This window comes from Grammomys surdaster, unplaced genomic scaffold (assembly GCF_004785775.1).
Source record: "Grammomys surdaster isolate TR1022 unplaced genomic scaffold, NIH_TR_1.0 169, whole genome shotgun sequence".
Taxonomy (NCBI): Eukaryota; Metazoa; Chordata; class Mammalia; order Rodentia; family Muridae; genus Grammomys; species Grammomys surdaster.
In genome coordinates this window covers 11,117,053-11,140,078 of record NW_021604617.1, presented here as the reverse complement: position 1 = coordinate 11,140,078, position 23,026 = coordinate 11,117,053, and the positions used below count along the sequence as shown (strand labels likewise).

Genomic DNA, 23,026 nt, shown 5'->3' with positions numbered 1-23,026 from the left:
CCCCAGCCCATGGTGGAAATGCTTCCTTCCAAAGCAGCCTATGCTCTGTTCAGTTCTCCTAATGCTTCTCCCTGTGCCCTGTCTCTCCTCAAGGGTGCTCTTGTTCCTAGCAGCTCTTGATAAGAGGCTTCTTCTCATTCCTCAGAACTTCAGAGTACCCTGCCTCCAGGCTCAGCTTCAGCCCCAACTTCTTGTTAAGTCCTCTACCTCAACACTCTCGGGAGTGGCCCCCGTTTAAACTCGTCACCTAGCTATGATCTGGGCTTCCTTAGGCACAGTCGTCCTTTAGCGTTTTACCTAGTTGTAACATTTACAGCCCAATGCTTTATAACTGCTGTTGGCTTTCCCCTGCAAAATCCTGCAATATGTACTTCATAAGGATAACTCCAATACTCCATATTCTACAAGGAAGCTGAGACAGACCCACTGAGGACCCTTACCGGCTGGAAATAGGAGGGGCTGTTGCTGAAATCTTAGTGTCTGGCATTGGTCTTAGTGCCGTGAGGGAGCATGTATCTGCCATGCAACCAGTGTCTGGAACAACTAAAAAGAGCAGGATTTCAGAGCCTGGGTAAGGAAGGAACTGCCTTCTACAGAAACCAGAGTCTTTCAATTCTTACCCGTAGGAGCTCACTAGAGTTCCCAGCTGGGGTAAGAGAGTCCCTCCGGCATCTTATGAATGCTTCTGTTTCTCTCTCACACATTATCAGATCCAGTCCTGCTGACACCCCTCTAAGGCTAGCATCACCCTAGTTTACAGCACTACACACACACACACACACACACACACACACACACACACACAATTCCTAAGAAAATTGATCTCTTATTGCAGCACCGCCATTGATCGGCTGAGGGACTTGGAATTTTCTGAGCCTCAGTTTCTTCATCTGTCCCATGATGATTAAAAAGTGGTGTGTTTTTAATCCATGGAAGTGCTGTTAGGGGTTTAAGGAGGTAGGCCATGGATTTATGTTTAGGATTCTACTTGGCTTGCTCCAAGAACTTGAAACCCAGCGGCCCTCATGGATCTGTCAATCAGGGAGCTAAAGAAAGAATGAGGCCCATGAAATAATTCACAAATCAAATCTGGAAATAGGGAATTCTGTCATTTCAATTCCAAGTGTTGGGTTGGGGGTTGACTCAGAGGGGAAGGAGTGGCACTGGCCACCATGCCTTTGACAATGTCCAGGTAAGCTTCAGGAGCCAGAAGTGACATGTCCCTATGGTGTCAGAACCCAGCAGCCAACGAAACCCCACCACCACCCTGACAACAGACCAACAGACCGCTGTATCTTTAATCCACAGTAACTGCTCCAAAATAAAATCAGTGAGGACTTCCTTCCTGGCCGGTGTCAGTTACAAAACAGGAGGAGCCGGCAAAGAATGTCCTCTCTTTATTTGAGGGGAGGATCACACAGAGTCAACAAAGGCACTAAGTAAATTAGATTTTAAAAATACTTGCAGTCTCTGTTGTCCGTGTTCCCAAGTGTCACAGAATGAGGCTGGAGAACAGCCTGTTGGGAGTGACTTGGGAGCAGCACTGTCATTGAAATTCTTCTCGTCCCCTCCCTAACTGATTAGACCAGGAATTTGTCTCCTCACAGAAGCCTCTGCCCCTCTTGTTGACATTTTACAGTTTCCTAATCTCATATTTTCTGCTCCGATGGCCACAAAGAATGTTGCAAACGCAGAGAACATCCAGGGTAATGGAAACATTCATGGCTGCCCTGAGACTCCTGCCATGAGCCCCACCCTTCTTCCTCAGTACAGCCTGAGTCTCTGTTGCCAAGCCTCCTTCCCCTCCCGTCAACCTTTGCTCTGGAATCCAACCACCTGGCAGGAGGAACTTCAGAAGCACACCCCATCATTGGCACTAACAGATCCATGTCCGTCTTGGTGCTGTCCCCACACATACCTCCCCAGTGGCAGTCAATATACCAAGTATCCAGCACCAACGGAGACCACGCTGGGCACTGCTGAGGGAAGACTCTACGAGGTTTGATTGATTACTTGTTCATTCACTGGATACGTGCTCCACATTGCTGCACTCTTCCCCAACATCTTCCCCTGCCTCTCTGGATCGTGGGGACCTCAGCATCTCCCTGTCCCCAATGTGTGTGATCTCCTCCATGTGTGCAGCAAAGGTGGTGAGGTTCCTGACACTGGGTTATCTTAGATTTAAGAATGACTGTGAGCAACATACCAAGAGACTTTCTTTCTTCTTTATGTTTGGTATGGAGTTGGGGATGAGCCCAGGGTTTCACACATACTAGGCAAGTGCTTGCTATATCCCGGCTCTCTTTCTCTCTTTATACTTTCTGTTTTTATGAAGCTCTTGCTGATTTTCCCAGACTAAACCTGAGTTTACTCTAGAGTTCAGGCTGGCCTTGAACTTAAGATCTTCCTGTCTTAGTTGGGACACACGGGCCTGTGTTCTCTCTTCAGAAGGACTGAGTTTGGCTAAGCACCCTTCACCTCTAAGGTTTTACTGGTCCCAGGAAAACCTGAGACAAACGGAAACTGCTTTCCTAAATACATGCTGAATTTACTCATATCCTCCTAGATACGTGAAGTGAAGTTGTAATTCCTTGGAATTGGATCATTTATAATTTGAAATAACCCTTAAATGTCCTCAAAACTTTGTTGTAAAAGATTCCATTTCTGACTCGGGAGAGCTTCAATTTACGTATATTGAATGTAATTTTAAAAATCCTTCACAAAACTACTAATTTTTACTAAACGTAAAATCATAATAGTTATATTTTTTAAAAAAATATGGTACTCAAATTAAGATTAGAAACAGTAAAAGGTGAAATATAGTGGATTATTAACCGGTTACCAGTAGGATAGCTGCTACTGGTCTCCAACATTCAGTGGAAATCACGAACTTTCATAATTGGGTTGGAGTGTCTATCAATATCAGACTAACTTCTAATTTCTAATTTCACAGTTAAAGTTGATACTTTTTTAATTTAAAGTTTTATTATACATGTATGGCTGCTTTGCCTGCGTGTGTGTCTGTCCATCATGGGTGTGCAGTACCTGAAGAGGCCAGAAGAGGGCATTGGTCCTCCTGGAACTGGAATTACAGGCAGTTCTGAGCTATTAGCTGCCATGTGGGTTTTGGAAACTGAAAGTGGGTGTTGTGTACTTTGTCTGTTTGACTGATTAATTTTTGAGACAATGTTCCAAGATGGCCCAAGCCCAAGCTGGCATCATAACAGTGGCAATCACCCTCCTTTAGCCTTCCAAGTGCTGGGATAGCAGGAGTGGATGGACCACCAAACTCTACTCATAATTCTTGATGTAGAGTCCTTGGCCACAGCCTCCCCACGGTTTCCTGATCTGCAATACAGAATGTAGGCCTCTTGGACCGAACCCCCTGAGTTTTCACCAGGGCCCATGGTTAAATGGAACAATAATGCTTCTTGAACATACTGACTTCATTTAACAGCTGAACTCAGGACGTCTGGAAAAGTAGGAAGTATCCCTAACCACTGAGCTATTTCTTCAGCCCACTGTGTTAATCTGTCAAGCCTGAAACTGTGTGTTTTGTTGGAACGATTAGTGAGCTCAGTAACTGGAAGCACAGCCCTGTGAAGTTAAACCCAGAAGCTAATTTAGATCCTCACCATGATCCTCTCTGGACTTTTCTGTTATGTTCAGCTTCATCTTGTGAGGCCCCTTGCCATTTTCCTCCCCTGAATGAGTTTTCTGTGTCATATCACAAGCCCACACAGCCTCTACAGCTTCTACTGTCTTACACCTAGTAGCAACAAATGGTTGCTACTGGCATGTTGATTAACCCCATCCCAGAATGAAAGTCATAGGCTTCTCAGAACAGGAGGGCCCCTGGTTCACACCATCACCAGAATCTTACTCTCTCCACAGAAAACCAGCCGATCTACACAACCTGGCTCCTGGCACACACCCGCCCTTCCTGACCTTCAATGGGGATGTGAAGACAGATGTCAACAAGATTGAAGAGTTTCTGGAGGAGACGCTGACCCCTGAGAAGTAATGAGCTGATCCTTTGCAGAGCTTCAGAAAGGGAGAGAGTTAGATGTGGGAGGCAGATTTCCAACGGGGCTGCTTCAGTTTGAAGCAGGGGCTCTATTTTTAGAAAAATGGAATCCCAGTCTCAAAGTGGGTGCACTAAGGCCGGTTACCCATAGGTATTGCCAGTCAGTTCCTATACAGAGTGACTTTAGGGGCTTTGGGAAGATCTCTCTCTCTCTCTCTCTCTCCTCCCCTCCTTCTCTTCCTTCCTCCCACCCCCTTTTCCTCTCCCCTCTCCTCCCTCTCTCTCTCCCTCTCTCTCTCTCTCTCTCTCTCTCTCTCTCTCTCTCTTTCTCTCCCTGACTCTTAATTTACTATACCTTGAAAAACTTGAGATGATGCAAACTCCAAACTCCATCTTCAGTGACAGCATAAAAGGCTGATATAATGACAACAAACCAGGAAAGGGACATCTGGTGCCTGAGACCACACCAGGAGCCATAAATCTGAGCAAGTGACAGATAAACATACAAACACTGACTGGGCCTGGCAGGTTCAGGAGTTGAGAGTTCTCACAGGGACAGATTAGCTACTGCTGATACAGCAAGTGTAGGTAAGAGACACAGTCTAAAGATGGCTGAGTCTGAGATCATTCGTTGCAGAATATAGTAGTCAGAGATTAAAACGACCATTCTTCACTGTTAAACAGAGACCTGGCATTGTTGACAGAGTCAGGTATGAGCTCAGTGCTGCAAGATAGTCAGGGGAAGATCTTTATCAGACAACCTGGAGAGTCGGCTGTAAGACTTTCCCTGGCTGCTGGGAAAGGAAGCCTTGTAAAGGGTTGAGGATGTAGCTTGGTTGGCATGGTGCTTATCTGTCACATGAAAAGCCCTGAGTTCCATCCTCAGCAACACATAAGCCAAGTGTTTTGGCCCATGCCTGCATTCTCAGAACTCAGAAGGTAGAGTCAAGGAAATTTGAAGTTCCTCTTTGGAGTGTAGGAAGTTCAAGACTAGCCTGGGATACATGTATATTTTTTGTCTTGTCTGAGATACATAAGATTTTTGTCTAGCCTTGGGTGCATGAGATCTTATCTAAAAGAAAACAACCATAGCAAACAGACTATTGGTTCAGAATCGGGTAGGAGGAGCTAACAGGGGGCAGTTTAGGCAAGATGGAAGGATGGGCTCAGCCAAGGGAGAGGAGTGAGGAGAGAGGTAAGGTAAGGAGAGTTGGAGTACCAGTCATCTTTCTGTGTTTATCTCCACGTTCTGTTTACCTGTCAGCAAATGTAGCTCTCAGGTTATGTCAGGCACCGAGTTCTGTGAGGCACGTCACCCTCTCATCAGCCCTGGCACCTGGGAGGAGGGGCTGTCCTTAGTTTTGTTTTATAGCCTGGCACAGTGGGACAGCCCATGGTAACCAACGATGCCCTACTGTTGGAAGATTACTTGTCTGCACTGCCCTGATAAAGCCCTAAGCAAGGACACACGCTCCCTTAAGAACATCCATTGCCACTGTGTTAGAGCGGGTCATTTTCACACTGAGAGGGAAGTGGCCTACAGCCCATTGGAAGCTGCTGGGTATAGACTTTCAATGAGGGAACTAGTTCAATCAACAGCACAGCCACACACATGGTCCGACAGCCCACAGCCAGAAGCCGTGTGCGTCTTTGAACAGAACACCAGCTAACTTCTTGGATGGACGTGTCCCAAAGGGGCTGACTTCTCACTCCTTCTTATTCTCCTGGGACTCAACCTCATTTGTTGCTTGTACTAGTTGCAAACCCCACATGAAAACCTGTTTTCACTAACTCGGACAGAGTCCTGACGTTGCCTGGATAGGTGAACGTTGTCTCCTTGGAACAAATCCTCCCGTTCAGGAGTGTCTACTTCCACACAGTCTGGCCAGGAGGACAGGAAAGCAACGCAGATGAGGGGTAGGGCTGTTCACATGGTCTTCTGCCAAGCTGATAGATGGAATACACTGCTTGCTCTGCCAGGGAACAAATGTGTCATCTTGACTCTTCCTATCTCTGCTCTTGGCTTCAGGCCTCCTCTGTGAAAGAACGCCCCCTATCCTAGACTGTTTCCTGTCCTAGTCCTTGACACTCAGGCTGGCCGAGCCCCCCAGCTCTCATCATCTCTGTCTGTGTCCCCAATGAGACGAAAGGGACATAAAGATGCTGGGATCATAGATTTCACACTTTGTGGACAGTCTTCTTGAACAAAGTCATTATCAGGTCCATTGTCTTTTTAATCAGGTTGTAAAGTTCCCACGGTTCGAGCAGGGTCTTGCAGTGTTATACAGGGCCTTTCTAGATTTTCCACCCTGTTCCATCATGCTATATTGGTTTTGAGCACACTGTTTCCGGCCTGGGTCTCTTCTGGACATCAGTTAAGTGTAGGAGGTGTGATGGAGGCCACTTCTGCCAGGCTAGTGACCTGACCATTTAGGTAGCAGGTCCTCAAGCTCATTAAATGAAAGACTTTAGAGGTCTCCTAAAGGAAGGAGATTATCAACTGCTCAGGATGCTATTCACAGAGTGTCCTCAGATGTCTCTGTGGCCATCAGGTGGGGGCAAGTGCTCTAGTTACAGACCAGTAAATAGCACCAAGCCAATGTCTCAGCTCCAGGCTCAGAGTCCTTACCAGTCTGTTCCCAAGTCACCAGCTTAGTCAATCCCCCCATTAACTCTGGCCCATGGAATAGTGTCACCGGCCTTATGCTTCTCCAGGGGGCAGCAGAACTCCCTGTTTCTTGATGTTGCAAGGAGGCCATGTGTTTCTTATCATGACACTGTTTGTAAAAAAAACTTCCAGAGAGCTAAGATTTTTCTCTTTCAGCTTTGTTTTTTAAAGGAGAAGAAATCACATTCAAATACTCCAACACTTAAAAAAATTACATTTGGTTCTAAAGAGCATTTGGTGTCAAGATGAAGAGTGCAGGAAATCTCAAGTAATTTCTAAATGAGACCCTTCTTTTCTGTGGACTGGCCCCATTAGTGCTGGAAGAAAGTCTAAAAGCACATACAGTTATTTATTGAGATATGCCTATCCCTTGCCTGTGGTCTCCATCCCATGACCAGAGTTGCTAGGATTCAGAACAGAGAAGCATGCTCATCAACTCTACATCCTGCGTGACTTTAGACAAGGCTCCCTCCTTTCTTGTTTGATACCAACCAGTGTTCTCCAAGATCCCTTCCAGACCCAAATCTGGGACTGCATGAGTTTCTCAGAGGACTTTACACAAGGCTAGCTGTTATAAAATAATCTGAGGGGGGCATAGAAGTTAGGATAAGAATTCAGGGGGTGGGGGACCAGTGAGATGACTCAGCATTTAAGTTTTGCCATGCAAGCACTAAGACCAGAGTTTAGAAACTCATGTAACTGCTAGTGGGCATGGCAACCTATCTGTAATTTTGCCATTGGGAGGCAGAAGTAGGGGATCCCCCAGAGCAAGCTGGACAGCTAGACTAACCATACTGGAGAGCTCTGGATTTGACTGGGAGACCCCAGCTCAGCAAATGAGAAGGAGGTGCAGTCTGATGAAGGACGATTCCAAACATCAACTTCGAAGGTCCTCCTGTATGCATGTACACATATGTAAACACCCTCTCACACACACCACATGCAAAAACATGCATGCAAGCATACCACATGCACACACAAATAATAGAAGGAAGAAAAATTAGAATCCCGGAGGCTAATCGAAAACAGGCTGGTTACATGGTGTGCTGTGGCATCAGTCAGGTGGCAGGCATACACTGAGGCTCAGAATCCAAGCACTGAGAATACGTTGTTTTATATTTAAATGCTGTATACAGATCTCTTACATCAGTAGAACAGAATTGTGTTCTCCTGCCCCCCTGACATGTGGAGACAGTTTCAGAAGCTCCCACATGACGCTGCACTGGTTGAACTTGGGTTCTAAAGTTCATGCCTTGGCTTCAGGTCTCTGCTGCCAGATGGTGTGCTCCTGTAGTAACATGTGGCACTGTGGCCTGACACGGCAAGGGCATGTGCCACTTAGGCAGAGTCTCAGTGGATACTGTGGCTCTCCTCCACCTTGTAGCTGTGCATACAGCAACTCCAACAACAGATAAAAACAAAAGGAGGGCACACACAGTGCTTTCAAGGGCCAGAACAACGAGGAGTTACATCACGCACACGCACACACACACACACACACACACACACACACACACACACACCATTCCATTGGCTTGAATCTAGTCATGTGACTCCAGAGTGGCTGGCTAGGAAATGTACAGAAGCTCATGGATGTTCAGTCAGTGGGCATGGTTGCTGCTACAGGCGAATTTAAAACAAAACAATCAGAAAAGTACTTCTCTGATCTTGGTTCACAAGGGCTATGTGATGTTTTGTGAGGCAATGTGAGCAAATGTCTTTTCAGCCCAGGTAGGCCCCTCAGCAGGCCAGGGAAATGATTCCACCAAAGTGGAGCTTGGTGAACCAATGAGATTATTGGGATTATTTATAGGGGAATGGGAAACTCAAAGGTCAATCCAAATATGGTTGCTACTTATGAAATCACTCCTGGGTAACCACTGCATCCTGGAACTTCTGCACAACTTGAGGCCAGTTCCATTGAGGAACTTACTCTTCCCCAGGTAACCTTAGGGAGGAGTTTTATGGATCCTGTAACCTCCCAAGCTTCTGGAATCTTACGAGATTTCCTCCTCACTCCAGGAAGGAATGTTTTTTTTTTTTTTTGATTTGGAGCAAATGGCTACATGTACCCAGACCTCAAAATGGAGGGCTGTAATGTTGATCTTACAGGGCCAGTGTAGAAGACACTCCTGCATAGCCCAATGCTTTACAAAGGGAAGACTCATTAAATGGTAAAGAATGAGAAATAATTCCCACCAGTTCTGTGGCTGTCTGGTGTATAGTTGTAAGTACAACGAGTGACCTTAGATCTTAAACCACAAACTGGGAGAGATGGACTTTCATGAATAAGCCAGACTTCAAGGCTCTTATTCTTGAAAAGCATAGTCACGACAGCTAGGTGCACAGTTAAGGATCAGAATAGTTAGAAGCGTGAGTCAACCCGCCTCTTGCGGAGTGGCTGGTGAAGTGAAGATGCAGGAATTATGGAGAAGGAGAGGAACTCACACCAAGTGTGAATTCCAAAGTTCAGAGCATCAGAGCCCACTTAAAAGCCAGGCAGGCAAGGCAACCATCTGTAATGCCAGGACATAAGAAGCTAAGACAGATGCTTCCCAGATCAAGCCTACTCTTCTTCACACATTAGACACAGTTACTTAGGAGGCTCAGGACCATGTCTAGAACACAGTGACTGAGAACACTCAGTGCAAGGTAGTTTTCCCATCACGAGAGCATCAAGTAGGAAGGCCATACACTGCTTCACAGTCTCAAAGCCAGTTTCTTAGGTCCTTAAATGATTGTTTACCTTGGGTCTCCAATAGCCTTTGCTATAAAACGGGAGCAGTAGCTCCTTCTAAGTACCTGTGGTTGTGATGGAGAGCTGGGACCAATACATTCCTGAGGACTTTTCCAAGGACAGCATTTCTGATATTAAACCTGTCATGGCAAAATCAATCATCCATCAATCAAACACAAAAATAAAACAGATAGCCTGCCATGGCTTCATGAGTGGGACAGTCCTAGCTAATGAGATCATTGAAGAAGTGAAAGAATAGTAACAAATGATTTCTGGGCATGTGTGCACACATGCAGGTGTGTGCACATGTGTGCATATGTGTATGGAGGCCAAGGTCAACCTGAGTGGCGTTCCTCAGGTGTCACCTCTTCTCTTGTCTTTCAAGCCTGTGTCTCCCCAGTATAAAATTCATGAATTAGTCTATTCATGCTGGCCATTGGACCCCAGAGATCCCCCTGGCTCACTGCTTCAGGCCTGGGATTACCAGCATGCTAATATCCTCACCTTCTGACATAGATTGTAGGAGTCAAATTCAGGCCTTTTCTCGACATCTTTACTGGCTGGACTATCTCACAAACCCCACAGCACATGATTCTTAAAGACTTCATTGTGGTTAAAAACATAAAATCTGAAGAAAAGAATTTTGATTAATAGACAGAACAACTCAGACACATACAGTAAAACTCTCCCCTCCAGATCACAAAGCCCCACACTTGTTAATAATGATAAATTGTCCATCTCCCTCATTTATACACATGTTTGCCTGGCCATGTACATAATGGTCTTGGAAAAAGAATTCTTTGATTAAATGAATATTAAGAATTCCTTTATTCAATGAATAATTAGCATTACTCATGTGATGATGGTGTCAAGTAAATCCAAGGAGTTCCACACATGTGAGCTTACTCCTCATTCAGTTTCAACACCAAGGATCCTAAGCCTGGTCTACCTCTTGCATTTTTTTTTCCACTTCGAAATGATAAACAGTGCAAGGGACGGAGTGGGATCATTGTAAATCTCCATCCACACTTGGAAATCCAAGTGATAAAAAACACATGCCCTGAGGGTTAAGTTACTCTTACCCCACACATGTAATAAGCATCAGAGAGACAGTTTAGAAGCACACAGGGAACACTCTTCCTTTGGAGAAATGATTTAGGGCCTTGGAGCTGAGGACTCATGAATCCACTAGCTCTGGGCAGCTAGGACTGTGGTGGTGTAGATTGTGTGTGGAGTAGACAGGCAGTTTCATAAGTTCAAGGGATATATCAGGAACCCCACCTGACCCAGAGGCCATCCCTGTGTTGCTGTCTCTCCTCTGCCGTTCCAGGAAGAGGTCTATGGGTGGCACCTTGGTTCCTTGCCCAACAGACTGAATCACTCTAGTTAAGTCTCTCAGCACCTCACTGGCCTCTGATTTCCTTGATTATGACTGAGGGTTGCGTGTCCACCCTCCCCATGGGATGACTGTTAAATTCCAAAAGATGGTAGCTTCAGCCAGAGAAGGATATGCCATTCCCTGTGATGCAGACAGGATGGCCACTGAAGAGTCTTTTTCCTCTAGCTTCGTAGATAACTGTGACTTCCCTTCCAGGTACCCCAAACTGGCTGCAAGACACCGAGAATCTAACACTGCAGGTATTGACATCTTCTCCAAGTTCTCAGCCTACATCAAAAACACCAAACAGCAGAACAATGCTGGTGAGTGATCCTTCTAGGGATGTTGGGGCGGGGTCTGCCTCATGCCAAGTGGTGCACTTCTGGTTTGCCCATGGCATCAGACCAGAGAAGCTTCTTGTTATTTTCTCACCCCCTCTCATCCTCCTGACTCAGAAGGGAGGGTGCAGGACATGCTGCCTGTAGAGTAGGAGAGAAAAGAGTGTGTTGTTGATGACTCAGAGGCAGGACCTAGCTGGCTTTGGAAAACGGCCTTATTGCACAGCAGAAGGCATGGCCTGGGAAGAGTTTTGGTGCTGGGCATTTTCTCGAGACACGTAACCCCATTTGTGTCATATATTCCCACTTCTTTTGTTTGTTTGTTTGTTTGTTTGTTTGTTTGTTTTTTCGAGACAAGGTTTCTCTGTGTAGTCTGGCTGTCCTGGAACTCACTCTGTAGACCAGGCTGGCCTCGAACTCAGAAATCCGCCTGCCTCTGCCTCCCAAGTGCTGGGATTAAAGGCATGCGCCACCACCGCCCGGCTATATTCCCACTTCTTTGTAGTCCCCAAAAAGCTTTGCAAGGGCTGACAAGAAGCATGAGGAGGGCAAGGACAGTCAAAATCTGGTGAACGCCACAGACCTAATTAATTCTTTGTACTCTCTTTGCCTTGAGTGTGGGGAGGTAGGGAAGAACTTCTGAAAGCCTGGCTCCCTCCTCTTCATGGTCCTTCCTTCCTGCCATCAACTGCAGACCTAGGGCCTGCTTGTCCTATGGTGGGGTCTCAGCACCTCACATTTACGCTCACAGATGTTTCAGTTCCTTGCACAGCATCTTCCATTAAAGATTTGCTGAGGTATCTGAAGGGGAGCATGCAGGACCTGAAATGTTGCTGTGAGATCCTCAAAGGGAAGGGGTAAGGGAGAGCATGGGGGAGGATGGGGAGAGCATTGTTCCCTTGATGGGAGGGGGGATGGGCTAGATCCCTGGGCTCTGAGACCAAACAAAACAGAGGAAATGCCCCATGAATCTTCATGAACGGACCAGTTGATAATCCACAGTGGACCACAGGAAGATACCAGATAGTCTTGGAGTTCAGAACAAATGTGGTTTTGGGTCAGAGAGAGAGAGAGAGAGAGAGAGAGAGAGAGAGAGAGAGAGAGAGAGAGAGAGAGAGAGAGAGAGAGAGGGAGGTGAGGAAAGAAGCAGCTTAGTTGGAAGGGAGTATGCCTGTCCCAGCTAGTGAGATGCATTTGTGCTAAGTGTAGGACAAAAGTCTGGAGGTTCAACGGGATCCTTGACAGAGTTCAGGGTGGAAGGAAGGATTTATTGACTTACAGTTTGAGAACACAGTCTACCACGGCAGAAAGACAAAAGTGTGAGGCACCAGGTCACTGCGACCACAGTCTCCTGTGCCAAATAGTGCAGGAGGGAGGGATCCAAGTGGCAGTCAGGCAAATCAGCAGACAGGAGGCTGGTTTAACTGAAGGAAATGGAAAGAGCTGGTTAACAGGCAGCAGAAGAAGCTCACCCTATGAAGCTCACCTATGCAGGTGCCCGGATAGGAGCTTATCCTCTAAGAATGTTTCTAGAAAAATTTCAACTAGATCTAAGGTCACAGAGTATAGGGAGCTGGGAAGCTGGGAAAAGGCTAAGGCCAGAGGTCAAGAGAAGAAGCTAGAACCTGCAATGCCAGTCTGTGTGTCTATTTGTATTCCATGGACAATGAGAGTGGCTAGAGGGACGTTAGAAGCCCTATAAAGAGACAAGAGACAATATAGTAAGTGGAAAATATTTTGAGCATACTAGTGACCTCTCTTCATTATGGTTTGGATGCTGTAGTTGGTTGAATGATGCCCCTTCCCTCAAAAGGCGTGTCTGCATCCACCTGCCCATCTGGACCTCAGAACATGATCATGTTTGGAAATGAGGTCTCTGTAGATGAGATTAGCTAAGGATCTCAAGAAGAGATCATCGTGTACTTAGTGTTGTCCCTAAATCCAATGAGTACTGTCTTCATAAAAAGATGAGAGGGCAGAAAGACGTGGGATGGATGGCCATGTGGAAATAGAAGTGGAGTGTGGCAACCTTAGCCTCAGTCACAACCACAGCCTCAGCCACAGCCACAGCCTCAGCCTCAGCCACAGCCACAGCCACAGCCACAGCCTCAGCCACAGCCACAGCCACAGCCTCAGCCACAGCCACAGCCACAGCCTCAGTCACAGCCACAGCCACAGCCACAGCCACAGCCTCAGCCTCAGCCTCAGCCACAGCCTCAGCCACAGCCACAGCCACAGCCTCAGCCTCAGCCACAGCCACAGCCTCAGCCTCAGCCACAGCCACAGCCACAGCCACAGCCACAGCCTCAGCCACAGCCACAGCCTCAGCCACAGCCTCAGCCTCAGCCACAGCCACAGCCACAGCCACAGCCACAGCCACAGCCACAGCCACAGCCACAGCCACAGCCAAGGCTTTCCAGAAACAGGACAATGGAAGGAAAGGCTTAATTTCTAAATGGTCTGTCTTCCAGAACTATGAGAGATGTCCCATAATTTTAAGTCACCGAGCTGGGGGCTTTTTATTGCTATCAGTCCAAGGAGACTTACACAGTCAGTGACAGGCAGTTTTGGACTGCAGTGACAAATGATATCAATAGCAACTCTTAATAAAGGAAAGGTTGATTTTGACTCACAATTTGAGGGTACCATCCATCTCGACAGATGGCATGGGGCAGGGGCTCAAGGCCCCTGCTCATAGTGTATCTGCAGTCAGAAGCAAGGTGAGGTCAACTTCCTTTTTCCTTTATCCATTTTATTAAACCCAGGCCCCAGTCCATGAGGCACTGCCACACATGTCAGGGTCGCGCTTCCTTCCTCTATGGAAACACCATCACAGACATGCCCAGAAGTCTGTCTTCTAGGTAATTCTAAATCCAGTCAAGTTGTCAATCAATATTAAATATCAGAGCCCTCAGAAATTCCTGGAAGAGAACAGTTATTGTCACTTTGCTGTCCCAGGACCCAGAAGCCAAGGAGAAGACTTGGGATTTCTCTCTTCCCCTGTCCCCACCAGCTCTGGAGCTCTGACACTGGAGCTCTCCAATGTCTTTTTATCTCAGAAAGATTATCTCATTTGAAGCTTCCAGGCTTTTTGAATTATGGACGGTATTTACACCGTATCCACATTTACAGTTCTGCTGTGTCTAAATCCAAAGCAGCAGTTTCCACAGAATGCCAAGTGTCGATTTCCTGTAAACTCAATCCTCTCCAATTTGCACTGTTTCTCTTCTTCTGTTTCAGCCTGGTTTTCCCCATAATGGGCTTTGCCCTTGTGACTCCTTCCCCTCACTCACTTGCACATTTGAAAGCTCAGGCATGTCTGCTTTCTCAATAGCTGCCCCTCCACCCCCATCCCGCATGCTCTGTTCTTCTTAGCCACACACGGAGATAGCCCACTGTCCTCTGTAACTAGAAATTAACCACTGCTTTTTACCCCTTTCATTTTTCCTTTCTTTCTCTCTTATATCGTTTTGGTAAGCAGAATCCACAAGTTCTTAGCTTCACAAGGTAGGGGCCTATGCTCTTGCAGGCTGGCCTTCCTTGTAGAGACAGCCTACTACTACGTTCAGAGCCATGTTCCGAAGCCAGCTCTATGCTCATAGTTTACGTGGTCCAAGAGAAAGGCCATGCAATGGCTTGTATATGCTTTGCCCAGGTAGTGGCACTATTAGGAGGTGTAGCCTTGTTGGAGTAGGTGTGTCACTGTGGGAGTGAGCTTTAAGACCCTCACCCTAGCTACCTGGAAGTCAGTCTTCTAGCAGCCTTCACATGAAGATGTAGAACTCTCAGCTCCTCCTGTACCATGCCTGCCTGGATGCTGCCATGTTCCCACCTCGATGATAATGGACTGAACCTCTGAACCTGTAAGCCAGCCCTAATTAAATATTGGCTTTACAAGAATTGTCTTGGTCATGGTGTTTGTTCACAGCAGTAAAACCCTAACTAAGACAGGCCATGACTCTCTTTATCTTCTAAGAGTTCCAGGCTTGCAGTGCCAGGCTTTCTGACAGCCATCACTCCACCCACTTTCTGACATGTCAAGGTACACATGTGTGGGCAGCAGGCTGTACATGTGTACATTTGTGTACATGTATGCAGAGGCCGGAAATCGATCCCAGGAGTCATTCTTCAGATCATATCTCCCTTGGTTTTGTTGTGGTCATTGTTGAGACAATATCTCTTGCTATCCTGAAATGCACTCATTTGGCTCGGTTTGCTGGCCAGTGAGCTCCAAGAATCTGTTTGGCTTCTAAGTAATGTCATGGCACCCTAAGCCATTGTGCTCAGTATTGGGAGGTCAAACTCAGGTCCTCAGTACTATGCAGAAAACACTTTACGAAATGAACTATCATGAGCCCCCTGCCCCTGTCTTGAGCAGAGCCCGACTCCTTCCTCCTTTAGACACAGTAATGGTCATTAATCCAGCCCTACCTTGTCCTGTTTGAGGAAAACCAATGCTGCAAACACATAGGTACCACCCACAGGCTCCCAACTGCCAAAAGCCAGACCTCATCCTCCAGAAATGATCCTGGCTTGTACGCAAGAGAATCGGCCATTACTTTGAATGTCTAATTTCATTTAGACGTTCGACAAAATTCTGTGAAGACTGGGGAAATGGTTCAGTGGGTAAGAGTGCTTTCTCCACAAGCAGCAGGAACTGAGACGTTCGACAAAATTCTGTGAAGACTGGGGAAATGGTTCAGTGGGTAAGAGTGCTTGCTCCACAAGCAGCAGGAACTGAGTTCAAATCCTCAGCCCCCCATGTAAAAAGCTGATCATATCTGTATCATGGGCCTGGAACCCCAGCTTTGGGGGCAGGGACAGGCAGATCCTTGGAGCTTGTTGGCCAGTCAGCCACATGAAAAAGGTGAAGTTCCAGTTTAGCAAGAGACTCAATAAAGTCCATAAAGCAAGTCAATAAAGCAGAAGGCAATAGAAGTAAGCATCCAGTATTCTGTTCTGGCTTCCACATGTGCACATCCACACATTGCCTGCAACAGCACCCACTCTGAGCTCATTCAGAAAGAACATGTCTCATGTGGCAGGCACTACACTAGGTTCTGAAGCTATCAAGGGCAGGTAAACGCTATTACCATTAGCAAGCTAGCTGTCCATTCGAGCTAGAAATTATGCAGATATGGGATTACCAGCCTGAGTTTGAATTGCAGAACTAGCTGGGTCTTCTGTAATAAACAGGAAGTACTCTTAACCTACTCCTAACATCTGAGCTATCTCTCCAGCTCTCTGGTTTCCCCTCATTTTGAGAAGGTTGCTGCTGTTCCCCCAGAGTGTCCACACCGAGACTGCCACTGGCATGGTCTGGATCTCACCCTTGCAGCCACCTGATGCTTCTATGCTTTGTTTGGGAACCTGCTACTGCACTGCTTCTTGTCCCTGTCATTGCCACATCCAGATTTCCCTTGGTCCTCGTGATCAGATTCTGCCTCTGGCCTCTCCCAACTCTTTCTTAGGGTTCTTTTTGAGTCCCTCACAAGTGGCCTGTGTTTTTGTCATGAATGGATCATGAGATTCTACATTTATCCAGGTGTGCATAAACATATTGCTTCATTACCTGATGCTGAGGACATACCCTCACCCTTCAGTCTCCACCAACACCCCCTCATTATCTGGTTTTAGAAAGAGACAGGAGCCGTATGACATCACATTACTTCACTGTGCCACCACAATGGAAATTACAGTATCTAAATACTCTATCATATCAGGACACTGCCACATTGTGACACCATAAGTCCCATTAGTGTCATCCCAGTTCTCCATTACGATGTCACGTTGCCTGCACACCTGCACACACATTGTTTCACACACTCCAGAGCCCAGGAGCTGTGTGAGATTCAACTCCTCACTACAACCTGGGTTCACTACATATGGGGTTGACTTGGTTTCTCCATTCTTAAAATCTCAAGAATGGGTGTGCATCCCACACTCATTCCTATGAAATAGGGGTTCTCATCCTAGTGGACCTGTTTTTCTAAGGCTGACAACTGTACCTTGTTGGGGGGGGGATTGTATTGATGTATTATATGTTTGGGGAATTAAGTCCTGGAGTAAAAGGAACACTAAAGTCAACACCTAAGGAACCTGTTTGAGGAAGGTCAGCGGGTGTGTGTGTGTGTGTGTGTGTGTGTGTGCTTCAAAAAGACCAGCCTATAAAGAAGGAGAGGGAGGAGAGGTCATGGGCAGAGCAGAAAGCTTGAGAAAGAGAAAATTCCAGGGTTATCTGTGGGAGATCACATAGTGCCCAAGACCATCTTGCTTGATAAGCAATTCTGGAATTCTGTGTCTCTCTTAACTGTGTTTCTCGTGGGTGCCACTGCTTTCTCAGGGAGACCCCGGGTGAGTGAAGAATCAGGATTTTCCTTTCTTGTAGGGGAGATGCTGAGATGTCATTGAAGAGAATCAGAAATCTAGAGAGAGGTTTTGTGATCTCAGGAAAGGAGAAGGAGGGCTCCACCGGATGTGGCTGTGGAGGCTGCAGGGATGCCCTGCACTTCCTCTCACGCATGCCCTCTTCTATCTCCGGGAAAGCTATGCCACTTGGTTGGCATTGGGATCTCCAGAATCTTGAAGTGGAACGACTTGAGAAGCACACAAGCTCCTGTTTTCTCTTTGGCACATCCTATGTGATTTCTGAAGTCCCCAGTAGGGAGCAATGTCTGCTGTCACCCTGAATACTGCTCCTATGCATTGTGTCTGGCCACAAGGCAGAGTCCAGCTTCCCTGTCATCTCTGTCTTCGATGCTGCTGTGAACAACTCTTTCCTCCCACCTCTGCTCCCTCCTAGGAGATGTCACTGGGGCATAGGGAACCCCAGATGAGCCAAGATAGGCAGAGGCTTAGTAGTCCCTGCAGCCCTGCCTGTCCCCACTGCAGAGGTATGCATGTATTCTGCTGGGGACCTCAATTTGGCTCCCTGGATTCCCCTCTTCCCTGGAGGGGTTTCTCTTACACTCTACTTTGGCAAATCAATACACTGCTTCTTGCTATCTCCCAAGCCAATACAGGCTTCTCCCTCTGAGCACTCAGCTTTCTGTTCGCCATCAGAACAGAGCCGAGACTCTCTGCCAAATCACGTGGCTTCCACAGATTCCTTTTAGCTACTCACCGTAATTTAGGCGTGGCAGCCGCATTTTCCTGTTCCTCACAACCTCTCTTTTCCTTGTCCCTCAATCCTATTGGTTCCCGGGGGACAGTTCATGTCTCATAACGTATGGCGGATTCCAAGCAATTAGCAAGGGATGGAACACTCATGGTTAATTCCCTGTATCTATTAACTCATTTGAGAGTCCCCTTTTTATTCCTTCCAACCCTATCATGTTTCAGCTACAGTTAACATTCCTGCCCAGAATTACCATCCCTGTTTTGGGGAAGAGGGTCAGATTCTCGTGTATTTTCTTTCTAGCTGGCGAGGAACGGGCATGTGTCTGCATCAGACTAAAACCAAAATCTGGTGTTCTGTTCCCCCTAGTTAACATTCACCGTCTTTGGTCCCCAGTTTCTGTGGACATACCACAAAGTTCTGGGGGTTTGGAGAGGGCTCTTTTCTTCCTGAAAAGGGACTAAAAACTCCCAGTTGTAGCCTCTGAGTGTGGACTCTATAAATCACCTACAGTTTGGGGCCTTTAGTCCACTGGCTTTCTCTGACCATACATCTCTGGGCTGAATGAGGTTTTCCCAATTTGAATTCCCCCTTCTCATCTCTTGTTCCAGTCTCTACTTCTCTCTTATTTCTTCTCCTGTGTTTTTCTGTCTTGGGGACCTTCTTTTCTATTTAAGATGGATTCTCCATTTGTTCTAGAAGGTCTGTTTGTTCCTCATAGCAAAGCGCCATCCACTGGAAGAAAGTGAGAAAAGAATAAACAGAAGAGGTGTATTAAATAGAACATGTGTTCTCTCTCTCTCTCTCTCTCTCTCTCTCTCTCTCTCTCTCTCCCTCTCCCTCCCTCCCTCCTTCTCTCTCTCTCTCTCTCTCTCTCTCTCTCTCACACTCCCTCCCTCTCTCTCTCTCTCTCTCTCTCTCTCTCTCTCTCTCTCTCTCTCGCATGCGCGTACCTGTGTGTGTGTGTGTGTGTGTGTGTGTGTGTGTGTAAACCAGGACCAGCACCCAGGACTGCATGCCTGACAGGCATGGTGGCCCACTAGCATGGTTCAAAACTTCCAAGTAGACAAAGCAAAAATAAGGCTCCTGGTCAGTGTAACCTGGTTCTCCCTGCAGATAAAAACAAACCAAGCTCCCATAAGAATAACGAACATTCTTGACTTGAGCCACAGACACCTAGCAAGGGGCTGCTGTTTCTGTTTTCTTTGGCTCTTCTTCCTATGTTTTGCCTTCCGGCCCAGTGACTCCAAGCCAGGCTAGCCGACATTTTCTATATTCACTCCATGCAGGCCCTGGCTCTGGCCCTGACTTTGGGCTGAACCCTCTTTGTCTCTCTTGTGTTTACTTGTGTTCTCTCTGCACCCCAAACCTGATTCTTTCTCTTCTTGTTTCTCTGGAAGGCCCATGAAGCTTTGCTGCAGCCCCAGGCCCATGTCATCACGTTTTCTGGCCCCATATGTCTGTGCAGGTTGCATGCACTCTGTCTAGTATTAGGTCAAGGCTGATTTGACCTTCCTGTGAAGGGGCAGATAGGAAATATTGTGGATTGGACAAACTGTACAAACCGTCACTTAGCTCTGCTCAGCAAGGTCCTTGGGATCTCTGAGCACTCCAGACAATCCACAAACAAAAATACATGTGGCTGTGTTCAATGCAACGTTACCTGTGGATCCTGAAATATTAACTTCAGGCCCTTTTGCTATGTTACAAAATATTTTTTCTTCTTACTCCCCCTCCCTAGCCTGCAATTGTCTATCCAAAAAAAGTAAAGATGGATCTCAGCCTAGGACAGCATAAATATGGGCAATGAGCAGTGGGCTCGCTCTGGAATGTGTCCATTCCTGTCTCAGGCAGTTTCTGGTTACAGTAGCCTGTTCTCTTGATTTCCCTGCATTCATTCCCGTCTGTGACAAGGAGGTTGAAAAAAAATGCCTTCCCCTGTAGCATTGTTGCCTCAATTAAACACCTGCTTGCACACAGAACTCTTAGTTCCCAGCATCTAACTATGGCTGTGGTGGTGGTTTCTGTGGCTGCCCTGTGCTGTGGACCTTTCCCACTAATAGAGAGGCGTGTGCTGCCCTCTGCTGGTAGGAAGAGAAACTAGTCCCGGAGAAGCTGGGGGATCTGCAGACTTCCAAAGACCTTCAGTCTTGACTTGGAAGTCCCAAAGCAAGCCATGTCTCCAAGCTACCTTCCATATTTAGGGAAGGATATGCCAGGCCTGACAGACTCTCAGAGGAAGCTGGCAACTGAAGCCCACAGTCTGTCTCTCACTTTCTCTCTCACTTCCAGGATCACTGCTCTGAATCTTTATAAACTTGTTTGACCTAAAACAGAGAAGTATTGGAAAGGTTTTGGGCCGCTCAGGAGGGCTGTTAGTTTAGAACTAATGAGTCCCTAATTATCAAATAGCCCGTGCCTGCCCCAGAGTGTCATGAATGCACACTGCTGTTGGGGACAGAAGCCAGCTTGACTCCCCCCACCCCCCGGAACTCCCCCTCTTCCCAGGATGTGGCAAGCCACAGTAAAAATAGTATGTGTGTGTTCAGTACACCAAAAGCAAGGCACTTAGTATTTTCCCTTCCTCCATTCCCTCAGCATCTTCACGTACCCTGGGCCCAGTGTGATAACCTGGCTTTTCTAGGGCCTGTGCCCAGCCCCTACTCACTCAGCCCCCTAACCTCCAAGGTCTGGAGAAGAGATAAAAGAGAGGACTTCAAGATAGCTGGAATATCAGTGAAGTGGCCCTGAGGGATCAGGCAGGGTTGTGTCTGGAGGCTCTATGTTCATTATGCTGGGGGAATAGTCGCTGCTACCTCTAGAGATCGTGTGGTACCAAGACTTGGTACCAATTTGGAACCACAGACTCCAGGCTGAAAAAAGCCCCTGAGTGGAGGTGAGGGCGGGCTGGTTATCTTTGGGTTCCTGGGTGGTCAGACCTTCCATAGAAAGCAATTAAGGTTCTCCTTCCAAAAAAATAAAAATATGTTGGCTACAAAAGGAACTCTCCTGTCCCTGGATTCCCCACCCGCCTGCTCACCACTTGTCAGCTCCTGATATTTTGTTGGTTGGTTAGGTTAAAGTTGTGCTTTGATTAGCATTCTTGCAAGGAAAAACAAACAACACAAGCGCAGTGGGACCCACCTCCAAGATTTGGCAGGCCCCACACCCTTAGTCTTTTCTTCCACGTCTTTGAGGCTGAGAGCTAAAGGGCCTCAGCCCCTGACTTCCTGTGGCACCTCCCAGGAGCTGCCCAGGGGTTCCCTCCAGAAGGTCTTTGGTTTGGTTGTTTCCTCATTGAGAAGGCTTCTGTGATTTTAATTTTAACTAAGTTTGTTCCGGAAACAAAAAACGAATCCTTTGGTAGTGAGGAAGGTAGCCAGCACGGTGTGAGGGTGTTGAATGGGGTGGGAGGAGGGGAGGGGTGGTGGGTCCTGCGTGGGTGGGCTCATTCATTAGTGAGGTTTTGCTGTGTGGGCTCCTGGACTATGGTAGAGTGCAGACCACCAACACCATTCGTGTGGAGGAATTTCCTGCTGTCTGACCAGAAAGAGTTCTGCTGGCCTAGTCTGGCCTCACATCAACACCTAGGGAATAAAGGAACGTTAGATGAGAGATTTGCACAACACTTGTGCATTCCTTTACCTGTGGCTAGTGTGACCTCACCGTGTGTGACAGAGCTCTTAAATTTGTGTGGTCTACAAATAAGTTTCTTAGTCAGTCTGTTTATCTATCTATCTATCTATCTATCTATCTATCTATCTATCTATCTATCTATCTATCAATCTATCTCTCCTCCCCCACCACACACACACACCAGCAAAGGCCTCACATACCTCCTTAAATAATTGTGTTAAGTAGAACTCACTTAAACAGAAAAAAAATATCCTTCCATTCACTTATGTTCAGGATGACACAATACATTTGGTGTGATCTTCCCTAGGGAAGACTTATTTCTTTTGCTCTTTGTTAGCGACCCTTACTTGCCTGTAGTTCCTGCTGCTGCAGGGTTGAGGCCCCTTGGGCTCCCTGTTGTCCACTTTGGCATGTCTATTACTGCTGTCCTTACGTCTGTGTTCAGCCAGTCATGTTGAAAGTGGCTTTGAATGACCTTGTAGGACAGCGTCATTGGGGACAGTGCATTTTTAGAGAGACACAAAGTGGTTTTGAATCTCTGGACAATAATGGCATGTGAGCCCTGCTTACTTAAATTCCTTCATTCCTCTGTTTCTATCTCTAGTTGTCTTCTGGGGCCAACCTCGTGCTCTGCTTCCTATGGTCATCTTTTCTTTTAAAGACTTATTTATTTATTTTATATATATGAGCACATTGTAGGTGTCTTCAGACACACCAGAAGAGGGCATCAGATCCCATTACAGATGGTTGTGAGCCACCATGTGGTTGCTGGGAATTGAACTCAGGACCTCTGGAAGAGCAGTCACTGCTCTTAACCACTGAGCCATCAGAGAGGGGATAGCAGGAATAATTCCAGCATCTCCTGCTACTTTAGCATCTTTAGCACAAGTGTCCTCACTGGGGGAACTATGAAGGAGATTCTGAAGCAATGGGCCAGAAGTAAGGCTTAGGGTTCTCAAGTAACCAGAGTGCTGCTACTCTCCCCGATGGTGCTCTGCAGAGCAGGGTGTGTCTTGTTCAGGATCAGCCCCAGAGGCCACCTCAGCCCCTGGCTTGGGGCACATGCTCAATCAGCATGTTCCACTAAGAAGGAGGCAGGGAGCTGGCTCCATAGGTTAGAGCATT

General features: G+C 47.0%; 1 protein-coding gene across 1 annotated transcript in view; it reads left to right on the top strand.

The window, feature by feature from the left end:
- The first annotated feature begins 3,820 nt into the window (after window positions 1-3,820).
- The window catches only part of Clic5 (chloride intracellular channel 5), a 42,041-nt gene continuing 22,835 nt past the window's right edge, over window positions 3,821-23,026 (top strand). The window contains exons 1-2 of the mRNA XM_028766701.1: window positions 3,821-4,020; window positions 11,027-11,133. Of these exons, the coding sequence (XP_028622534.1) occupies window positions 3,821-4,020; window positions 11,027-11,133 (307 nt within the window). The remainder of the gene's footprint in view (window positions 4,021-11,026; window positions 11,134-23,026) is intronic.